Raw genomic sequence first — 11,217 nt, 5'->3', positions numbered from 1 at the left:
CTGTGATCCCAGCTACTCAGGAGGCTGAGGCAGGAGAATTGCCTGAACCCAGGAGGCGGAGGTTGCGGTGAGCCGAGATCGCGCCATTGCACTCCAGCCTGGGTAACAAGAGCAAAACTCTGTCTCAAAAAATAAAAAACAAAAAAGAAGAAGAAGAAAAAAACAAACCAAGCCCTGCTGAGCCTTGGGCCACACTGGGGCTTTCCCTGGATCCCCCTCCTCCATCCTCTCCTGCCTCTGACCGGCCACCCCATCTACGTCCCTCGGTACTCACAGAGACCTCTCCCAGTGCTGGCTGGAGGATGAGGGTGGAAACTGAACCGCTTCTCACCGGGAGCGGGGAGGAGCAGCAGGTCCCCGCTCTGCCACTCCCTCCCTTGACATGATGCCTCCCTCTGACCCACAGGACGGGAGTATGACAAGGACGGGAACCTCCGGCCGTGGTGGAAGAACTCATCAGTGGAGGCCTTCAAGCGTCAGACCGAGTGCATGGTGGAGCAATACAGCAACTACAGTGTGAACGGGGAGCCGGTGAACGGGCGGCACACCCTGGGGGAGAACATCGCCGACAACGGGGGCCTCAAGGCGGCCTATCGGGTGAGAGCCCTTCTCCCCACACATGCCCAGGCCCGGGCCTGGCTCCATCCAGAGGCCTGTCCGTAGAGGATCGTCACGGACAGCTGGGGCCAGCGCAGCAGCCCTGCCCACTTCCATTTCCTCTTCCGCGAAAGGGGTCGGGGTGAGGACCAATTGAGAGGCTGACCGTGGAGGCCTCAGTCACAGAACTTGGTACCAGAAGGCTTTGTGCTCTGAGTCTGGCCCGACAGAGATACAGGAAGGGGCTCAGGCTGGACCTGCCTGAAGAGCCTGCCTGTTCCCACCTTTGCAGGGGAAGCCACCACCAAGTCAGTCGGCAGTGGGTCTGGGAGGCTCCTGGGGACCAAGCAGCCAGGGCAAGGAACACTGGTCATGGGGCCAGTTCTGGGTTCAAGTCCTGGCCCTGGAGGAAGTCACTGAACCTCCTTGAGCCTAATTTAACTTGGCTGTGAGTAGCTACCACCTGCGTTATCGGGTTGTTGGGAAGATAAGACGACTTGGACACAGCCTGACCCAGAGAGGCACTCAGAGATGTTCACCGAGACAGCTGTGAGAGGTAACAGGCCACGAGAGAAAACAGCACGCATCTGTTAGAGAGATTCAGACAGGACTTCCTCCCAACCACGGCGATAAGAGCGGAAATCCATAGAGCCGTCATTTATTGAAGCCTTATTAAGTGCCAGGCTTGGAGTATTCCCAGCAGCTTTATAATTAGGTATGATAATCCCCATTTTGCAGATAAGCAAACTGAGCCCAGAAACACTGGATAGGTTGCTTAAAGTCCACGAGTCAGTGACAATGTATTGAGAATCTTCTACCCAGCAGGGCTGTGTTTGAAGCTCATCCAGCTCTCAACAAGCCTACACTCTTAGTGGCAGCTAGAAGGGGAAGAGAGGCAAATAAATACATAATACATCTGTAAGATAATGTCAGCTATTGGTAAGGTGATAAATATAAACTAGGGCTCAGTATTAAGGAATAATGGGGGGACACTGGCCACGGCAGGCCTTCTGGGAGGTATGACATTTGCATTGAGACCTAAATGATGAGGAAGAGCCTGGGAAAAGCTGGGGACATGGTCTCAGCAAAAGGAAAAGCAAGTGCAGAGGCCACTAAGTAGACACAAGCCTGGCATGTCCAAGGATGGGAAGAAGGGCGGGGCAGAGTGGAGGGAATCCAGGCCTCTGTCGGCTGAGGAGGGGGCTTGGGTTTTACTCTGGTTATGATAGACACAATAGAGTTTTTAAATAGAGGAATGACGTGATTCAACTCATCCTTTAAAACAGGGGTCGGCCGTGCATGGTGGCTCACGCCTGTAATCCCAGCACTTTGGGAGGCAGAAGTGGGCGGATCACTTAAGGCCAGGAGTTCAAGTCTAGACTGGCCAACATGGTGAAACCTCGTCTCTAGTAAAAATATAAAAATCAGCTACTTGGGAGGTTGAGGCATGAGAATCGCGTGAACCCGGGAAGCAGAGGTTGCAGTAAGCCGAGATTGCCACTGCACTTCAGCCTGGGTGACAGGGCAAGACTGTGTCTCAAATACATAAATAAAAATAAAACAAGAGTTGGCTGGGTGCCAGCCACACCAGTAATCCCAGCACTTTGGGAGGCCGAGGTAGGTGGATCACTTGAGCTTGACTTCAAGACCAGCCTGGGCAACACAGTAAAACCTCGTCTCTACCAAAAATACAAAAAACATTAGCTGAGCAGGGTGGCACACATCTGTGGTCCCAGTCACTCAGGCGGCTGAGGTGAGAGGATCGCTTGAGCCTGGGAGGTGGAGGTTGCAGAGAGCCGAGACTGTGTCAGTGCACTCCAGCCTGGGTGACAGAGTGAGACCCTGTCTCCAAAAAAAAAAAACAAAAAACAAAAACGAGGAGTCACTACAGCCCATGGGCCAAATCTAGCTGTGAGCCTGTTTTTGTAAGTGAAGCTTCTTGGGGTCACAGCTGGCTCCATTTGTTTCTATGTCTGTGGTGGCTGCTTTGCTTTGCTTTTCTTTCTTTCTTTTTTTTTTGAGACAGGGTATCACTCTGTTGCCCAGGCTGGAGTGCAGTGGGGATATCTCAGCTCACTGCACCCTCCGCCTCCTGAGTTCAAGTGATTGTCTTGCCTCAGCCTCCCAAGTAGCTGGGATTACAGGCAGGCATGTACCACCACACCCAGCTAACTTTTGTGTTTTTAGTAGAGACAGGGTTTCACCATATTGGCCACGCTGGTCTCAAACTCCTGCCCTCAGGTGATCTGCCCGCCTCAGTCTCCCAAAGTGCTGGGATTACAGGCGTGAGCCACTGCACCTGGCCATGTGGCTGCTTTCATGCTGCAGTAGCAGAATTGAATCCTTGCAACGATGACCGGTAGCCCACAAAGCCCAATGCACTCACCCTCTGGCCCTCCACAGAAAAGGTTTGCCGGCACCTGCCTCCTGAGGTTCACTGAAGTTGCTTTGCCAGGCGGGGTATGGAATTGAATCAGCCTAAGTCAGAAGACTGGAAATCTGTTGTGAGGCTGTCGAGGCAAGAGATGGGGTAGACCAATGTGAAAGGGGAGCAGTGGTCAGTGTTTGGTCTGAGAAAAAGAGAAGAATTGAAGCAGCATTCTGGGTTTGGGGCCTGGGACAATGGATGGTGGTACCGTTGACTATGATGGGGAATGTGTGTCTGTGTGTGTGCCCTGATGATGGATAGTGGTACCATTAAGACTGTGTTAGGGAAAGAAGTGTGTGTGTGTGTGTGTGTGTGTGTGTCTGTGTGTGTGTGTGTCTGTGTGTCTGTATGTGTCTCTGTGTGTGTGTGTGTCTCTGTGTGTGCATCTCTGTGTGTGTGCATCTGTGTGTGTGTCTGTGTGTCTGCGTGTGCATCTGTGTGTGTCTGTGTGTGTGCAACTGTGTGTGTCTGTGCATCTGTGTGTGTGTGTCTATGTGAATCTGTGTGTCTGTGTGTATCTGTGTGTCTCTGTGTGTGTCTGTGTGTGTGTATCTGTATGTGTCTCTGTGTGTCTCTGTATCTGTGTGTGTGTTTGTGTCTGTGTGTATGTCTGTGTCTGTGTGTATGTCTGTCTGTGTCTGTGTGTGTGTATCTGTATGTGTCTCTGTGTGTGTGTCTCTGTATGTGTCTGTGTGTATGTGTGTCTGTGTGTGTGTGTGTCTGTGACTGTGTGTGTCTGTGTGTGTCTGTGTCTGTGTGTGTCTCCGTGTGTGTGTATCTATATGTGTCTGTGTGTGTGTGTGTCTGTATCTGTGTGTGTGTGTGTGTCTGTGTGTATGTCTGTGTCTGTGTGTGTCTGTGTGTGTGTGTGTGTGTGTGTGTGTGTGTGTGTGTGTATGTGTGTGGGTCCTGTCGTTCTATTTGTGCCATGCTAAGTTTGAGCTGCATCTTGGCTGTCCAGCTGGCACAGTTGAATATATACCTCAGGGAAGAGGCTGGAGCTGAAGGTATAAATGTGAGAGCCATCAGTGCACAGAAGGTATTTGAAGCCATAGGGCTGAATGAGTGCAGATCAAGAAGAGGGCTTCCCTAGGCTGAGCCCAGGCCCAGATCTCCAGAAACTGATCCCTGCCCCAACATGGGGGAGCTCCCTGAGACCTCCATACCTGTCCCCTCCTTCACCACCTGCCATGGGAACCCTGAGCTTTGGTGTTCTCTCCTCCCAGGCCTACCAGAACTGGGTGAAGAAGAACGGGGCTGAGCAGACGCTGCCCACCCTGGGCCTCACCAATAACCAGCTCTTCTTCCTGGGCTTTGCACAGGTGAGTCCATTAGGAAACCATGCCACACATGGTACATGCTGCCATCTCGATGTTTCAAGAGCCCAGAGAGCCAAAAGGCAAGTTCCTTACAGATTGAGAACGTCCTAACTTACTGGACTGTGCACAGTGTATCTGCCCTGTCATTAGAGAGATGCACAGAAGGGCCAGGAGTACTAATGAAGGGATTCCTGGATCTGGTGAATGAGAGGTTGAGGTGACCACTCAGGGCTCTTCTGGCTCGAGGGTTCTAGAGATTTCTTTTTTTTCTCTTTTTTTTTGAGATGGAGTTTCACTCTTGTTGCCCAGGCTGGAGTACAACGGCGTGGTCTCGGCTCACTGCAACCTCCGCCTTCTGGGTTCAAGCGATTCTCCTGTCTCAGCCTCCTGAGTAGCTGGGATTACAGGCACCCACCACCACCCCTGGCTAATTTTTGTATTTTTAGTAGAGACAGGGTTTCACCATGTTGGCCAGGCTGGTCTCAAACTCCTGACCTCAGGTGATCTGCCCACCTCAGCCTCCCAAAGTGCTGGGATTACAAGCGTGAGCCACTGTGCCTGGCGGAGATTTCTTAAACTTAAGATGCCTGGCCAGGCACAGTGGCTCACACCTGTAATCCCAGCACTTTGGGCAGCCAGGACAAGCAGATCACCCGAGGTTAGGAGTTCGAGACCAGCCTGGTCAACATAGCGAAACCCTATCTCTATGAAAAAATACAAAAAAAATAGCCAGGCATGGTGGTGGCCACCTGTAGTCCCAGCTACTCAGGAGGCTGAGGCACGAGAATCACTTGAACCCAGAAGCAGAGGTTGCACTGAACCAAGATCATGCTACTACACTCCAGCCTGGGATACATAGCAAGATTCTGTCTCAAAAAAAAAAAAAAAAAAACGATGCCCCAGGTCATCCTGTCAGTTGGCATTCAGCTGGTAGCCTTCTCCTGGCACTCAGAGCTACCAGGCCATTAGACAATTTGTTCTGCCCAGGAAATGAGATATCTGGACTAAATCCAGGCTTTTCCAACTGGTGTTTGGACACAGTCCTTTGTTCAGATGGAATCAAATGCAGGTGCCTCAGATAGAGATGCTGCACTGGCCAGAGGAGAACAGTTTGGAGACAGCTGTGTTAGAGGCCGTGGGCATGGGGGTGGCACATGCCCACCCTACACAGCCCACTCTCTCTTCCCAAGCCACTCAGGGAGTCCTCCTGACTCCCTGGGATCTCAGGATCAGGTGGAGGCTCATTCCCCTGCTATTGTATTTTCTGGGTTTTGTTTTTTTGGAGACAGATTCTCCCTCTGTCACCCGGGCTGGAGTGCAATGGCTTGATCTTGGCTCGCTGCAACCCCCGTGTCCTGGGTTCAAGCAATTCTCCTGCCTCAGCCTCCCAGGTCGCTGGGATTATAGGCACGCACCACCACGCCCAACTAATTTTTGTATTTTTAGCAGAGATGGGTTTTGCCATGTTGGCCAGGCTGGTCTCAAACACCTGGTCACAAACAATCCACCTGCCTTTGCCTGCCAAAGTGCTGGGATTACAGGCATGTGCCACCACGCCCAGCCTTGTTTTGTTTTTTGAGACAGGATCCCACTCTGTCACCGAGGCTGGAATGCAGTGGCGCAATCTCAGCTCACTGCAGCCTCGACTTCCCCAATGCAGTGATCCTCCCACCTCAGCCTCTCCAGGAACTGGGACCATAGGCACGCACCACCACACCTAGTTAATGGATATTTTAAAAATGTTTTGTAGAGATGGGGTCTTGCCATGTCCCCCAAGGTGTTCATGAACTCCTGGGCTCAAGAAGCCCTCCCACCTTGGCTCCCAAAGTGCTGGGATTACAGGTGTGAGCCACTGCACCTGGCCTCCCCGCTATTGTAATCGGGGTGATGTGGCAGCTCCAGGGCCCCGCAGTGACCCTGACCTCTCCCCGTTGCCCTTCAAAGGTCTGGTGCTCCGTCCGCACACCCGAGAGCTCCCACGAAGGCCTCATCACCGATCCCCACAGCCCCTCTCGCTTTCGGGTCATCGGCTCCCTCTCCAATTCCAAGGAGTTCTCAGAACACTTCCGCTGCCCAGCTGGCTCACCCATGAACCCTCCTCACAAATGCGAAGTCTGGTAAGGATGAAGCGGAGACAGCCAAGATGGAGGGGCTGAGGATGAGCCCCCCGTCCAGCCTCCAGGGCATTACTCAGCCCGCTTGGCCACCCAGGGCCCCGCTTCCCCGCACTGGAGGGTTTTCAGCCAGAATGGAGCCCGTAGTGTTGGCTCTCAACATGACCCTTGATCTGATCCCCTTTGAAGACATGGACATCCCAGGCACACACGTGCGCCACCTTCAGCGGGCATTCGGGTGTCAGGCTGGTGGCTTATCAGGCCTGGGCCCCATGCTAACAAGCGCCAGATACACCACAAATACCACTGTGTCAAATGCTTTCAAGATATATTTTTGGGGAAACTATTTTTTAAACATTGCGGAATACACTGGAAATCTTCAGGGAAAAATGCATTTAAAACACTTTTTTTTTAAAGGAAAGAATTGGTATATTTATTATGTTCTGTTTTTCTAAATAACCTGTGGACAAGGGAAACCCCGCTGACTTACTCTCTCTCTTCCCCACTCACTGTGAGGCTGGGCTGAGGCAGGGAGCCTTGGGCCACAGAGCAAGTCTCCGAATCGGAGAGCTGCCTCAGCCCTTGGGATGTGTGACTTCAGCTCCTGTCACCTCATGCAGAGGCGTGGAGACCAGTAGAAGTGTGGAGGCCAGGCAGAGGGAAGAGCCAGCTCTGGGGGCCCAGCTCGTGGGCACTGCCCCTTCAGCTAGCCTGCCCCTGTCCCGACTCCAACAGTGGGAGCCCTAGCAGGGAAGTTCTGATCCCCAAAGCCACAGCAGGGGACTGATGGCTATGGCAGAATGAGGCCAGGTCAGGACCCTCAAAAACTACCTGGGAGCACCAAGCACCCTGAATCCAGACTGCAGGAGCCCTGCGGGGTGAGACTCCATCGGAGTTACACTGCTGGCCACAGGTGTCTCCCTCTTGGCCCCACATTTTCGGGCTGTCCCATGTCCATCTCAGGGGCCAGTTACCTCTCTGCAGCAGTCCCCCAGCCCAGCCACGCCAGAGTCTATCTGGCCAACCCTCTTCTCCAGAGAAAGGAGAAAAGAGAAAACAGACCAGATGTGGTGGTTCACTCCTGTAATCTCAGCACTTTGAGAGGCTGAGACGGGTGGATCACTTGAGGTCAGGAGTTTGAGACCAGCCTGGCCAATGTGGTGAAATGCCATCTCTGCTAAAAATACAAAAAAAAATAGGAATGGTGGTGGGCACCTGTAATTCCAGCTACTCAGGAGGCTGAGGCAAGAGAATTGCTTGAACTCAGGAGGCAGAGGTTGCAGTGAGCTGAGATTGTGCCACTGCACTCCAGCCTGGGCAACAGAGTGAGAGTCCGTCTCAAAAAAAAAAGAAAAAAAAAACAGCTCTCACCTCCTGCGGGACCTAAATCTTTCCTCTGAACACCATCATCCATCACATGGCTGGGCCTGGCTCCTGGGACCGGTCCTCTAGTGCCTTATCTGAGGCTGCAGCCCCCAGTCTTCACCCCCAGGAGGCAGCCCCAGCCCCTAGATGCCCCTTGGCTCCTCAGTGCAGCCCCCAGGTGTCCTGATGGAAACATAGGCCGTAGTCCCATTCCCCCAGTGCCTGCAGGGCTGCCCCCCACGGCTGCCCATGAGCTCTGGCCTGCAGGTCCGTAACACCGGGCTTCGGGAGGCTGTGGAACCGCTGGACTCATCCTGGGCTGCCATCCATATCCATCTCTGGGTTGAGTCAAGACATTGCTTAATAGCTAGATGGATGGACTCTCCTTTGAGCGATGCTTTTAGCCAGGGGATGTTGTAAGGGGAAGTTTCCTCAACCCGCTCTGGCCTATGGTGTCTGTCCCCTCCCTGCGACACAGCTTCTCCAACAGCAGATTCATGGGCTCCACCAAGTGGAAGCACCTGGAGCGGCCACTGCTGTCCAGTGGGAAAGCCAGGCCACGGGACAGAGGCAAGGCGGTACATGCCCTCCACAGCTGAGGTTTTCCCACCTCAGCAGCCCAGGCCCCCTGGCCCAGCCCTGCCTGGACAGTGCCCTCCCCTCACCTGAGAAGCTGGAATCCTCCTGCCCAAGAGGAAGCAGAGAGCACAGGGACAGCCCTGCCACCTTGGGGTCAGCCTCCAAGTTGGTGCAGGGTGTCGAGAGTGGATTCCAGATGGAGGCCCTGGTCCCAGCATGTGGCAGTCCCGGTAGCTTTGCAGAGGAGACAGAAACCCTAGAAGGAGCTGGAGCTGGAGCAGGAGCTGGCTGCTGTGTCCTTGCCACATGGAGGCGGGCTTCTTCCACCCATGGCGTCCTCTGCCTCCCCGCCACAAGCCCTCCTGCCTTCCACGTGGAGGGAGAAGGTCCTGCAGCATCAGCACCGTGGGCTTGGAGTCCCTGGACAGAGGCAGGTGTCCCAGGGCTGGGAGTGCAACCTGAGGGGATGGAGACTGCACTCATGGCTCAGGTCTGCTGCGGCTGGCAGGGAGCGAGGAGAGAAGAGGGCTCAGGCCCAGCAGGGATGGACGCCCCGCCACTGCCACTACCCACTCCAGAGCTTTAAGGAAGATAAAGTGAGACCCCTCCCCTTAGGCCAGCTTCTCTGTGGGTGCGTGGACATGGGGTTGGGAGCTGGGAATCTATTTTTTGTATTATGATGTTTTGTGCTACTGTAGTTTTGGTGTGGCACTATTGTAATTGAAATAAAATACTTGTACAGAGGGCCATGTGTCTGGGTATCTGTCCTCCCAGGATGCTGTATGTCCTGTGAGGCTGGCACAGGGTTGCCCACCCTAGCCTCTTCAGGGCTTGGTGCACCTGCCCCCAAGAGCAGGAGCCTTGGACCCTGACAAACGCCAGAAGATTACTCAGTACCTGTGCCCCGGCCACCCTTCCTTCATGCACGATTGTGTGAGCACCCCCTGCTGGTGAGAATAATGCACATCACCACCTGGATCCAAGAGGCCTCCTGGTAAAAATAATTTCTCTGTTATCTTCGAGCAAGGGAGTTTCCAGGTCTCAGATGCTTGGGCAGGGAAGGCAGTAGGGAAAGTCAAAGAAAGGTTCAGGGAGGGCCAGGTGTGGTGACTCACGCCTGTAATCCCAGCATTTTGGGAGGCCGAGGCACATGGATCACCTGAGGTCAGCAGTTTGAGACCAGCCTAACCAACGTGGTAAAACCCTGGCTCTACTAAAAATACGAAAATTAGCCAGGTGTGATGGTGCACACCTGTAATCCCAGCTACTCGGGAGGCTGAAATGGGGGAATCACTTGAACCTGGGATGCGGAAGTTGCAGTCTGCTGAGATCGCACCACTGGACTCCAGCCTGGGTGACAGGGTGAGAATCCATCTCAAAGAAAAAAAAGAAAGAAAGAAAAAGCAGGGCACGTTTGCTTACGCCTGTAATCCCAGCACTTTGGGAGGCTGAGACAGGTGGATAACTTGAAATCAGGAGTTTGAGACCAGCCTGGCCAACATGGTGAAACCCCATCTCTACTAAAAATACAAAAATTAGCTGGTCTTGGTGGTGCACTCCTGTAGTCCCAGCTACTCAGGAGGCTGAGGCAGGAGAATCGCTTGAATCTGGGAGGCGGAGGTTGCAGTGAGCCAAGATCATGCCACTGTACTTCAGCCTAGGTCACAGGGCAAGATTCCGTCTCAAAAAAAAAAAAAAGAAGAATTCAAGGAAGAGTCCCTGATGTACACTGTGCCTCCTGGGGTTAGCATATGTCCTTTGCTCTGCCTGTAATGTTCTTGCCTGATACACTCCTACCCAGCCATGAAAGCCCAGCTCAGCATCTCCTCCTCTAGGAAGCCCTTCCTACCCTCCCAGTCAGTATCAGGAAACACACAGGCTTCCTTCTCCTATCAGAGTGTATGAATTTGCTACGGCCACCCTAACAAAGTACCACAGACTTGGAGGCTTGCACAACAGGAATGTGTGGTCTCAGTTCTGGAGGCTCCAAGTCCAAGATGAAGGTGTTGGCAACACTGACTCCTGAGGACTGTGAGGAAGACTCAGTTCAGGCTCTCCTGGCTTCTGGCAACCTTTGGTGCTCCTTGGCTTGTAAAAGTAACAGCCGACCTCTGCCTTCACCTTCATGTGACGTTCTCCCTGCGTGCATGTCCATCTCTGTCCAAATTTCCCCCTTTTATGAAGACACCAGTCATACTGGATTAGGGCCAACCCTGATGACCTCATTTTAGCTAATTACATCAGCAATGACCATAATTTCAATTTTTTTTTTTTTTTTTTGAGATAAAGTCTCGTTCTATAGCCCAGGCTGGAGTACAGTGGTGCAGCCTCGGCTCACTGCAACCTCCACCTCCTGGGTCCTGGTTCAAGCAATTCTCCTACCTCAGCCTCCCAAGTAGCTGGGGTTACAGGCACAAGCCATCACGCCTAGCTAATTTTTTGTGTTTTTTAGTAGAGATGGAATTTCACCATGTTTGCCAGTCTGGTCTTGAACTCATGACCTCACGATCTGCCCACCTTGGCCTCCCAAAGTGCTGGGATTACAGGCATGAGCCACCACACCCTGTCCCTATTTTCAAATAAGTTCACATTCTGGGATGCTGGGGTTTAGGACTTCAAGACATGAATTTGGAGGGGGAAGACAATTCAACCCATGACACAGAGGTCCCAATTCTCTGGGCTGTGGAGGTGCCAGCACCGTCTCCAGTGGCCCAGTGCCTGGCTGGGGACCAAGCACATAGCAGGGCACGGTGACCGTTGGCTACATGGGCAGGAGACTGAAGGACGCTGGAGGGTAGATGGCCGTCAGCAATGT

The 11,217-nt window shown here is 53.1% G+C and overlaps 1 protein-coding gene across 7 annotated transcripts in view; it reads left to right on the top strand.

The window, feature by feature from the left end:
- Positions 1 to 6,894, top strand: part of ECE1 (endothelin converting enzyme 1) — a 129,922-nt gene extending 123,028 nt beyond the window's left edge. For all 7 annotated transcript variants that reach the window (XM_017506768.2, XM_017506789.2, XM_017506782.2 and 4 more), the window contains 3 exons: positions 407 to 597; positions 4,252 to 4,347; positions 6,289 to 6,894. In XM_017506768.2, coding sequence (XP_017362257.1) covers positions 407 to 597; positions 4,252 to 4,347; positions 6,289 to 6,465 — 464 coding nt within the window. In that variant the 3' untranslated portion in view covers positions 6,466 to 6,894. The remainder of the gene's footprint in view (positions 1 to 406; positions 598 to 4,251; positions 4,348 to 6,288) is intronic.
- The last annotated feature ends 4,323 nt before the right edge of the window (positions 6,895 to 11,217 follow it).

The sequence above is a fragment of the Cebus imitator genome, unplaced genomic scaffold (genome assembly GCF_001604975.1).
Source record: "Cebus imitator isolate Cc_AM_T3 unplaced genomic scaffold, Cebus_imitator-1.0 Scaffold15, whole genome shotgun sequence".
NCBI lineage: Eukaryota > Metazoa > Chordata > Mammalia > Primates > Cebidae > Cebus > Cebus imitator.
The sequence above is the reverse complement of the archived record's forward strand: the minus strand, read 5'-3'. Positions and strand labels throughout refer to the sequence as shown.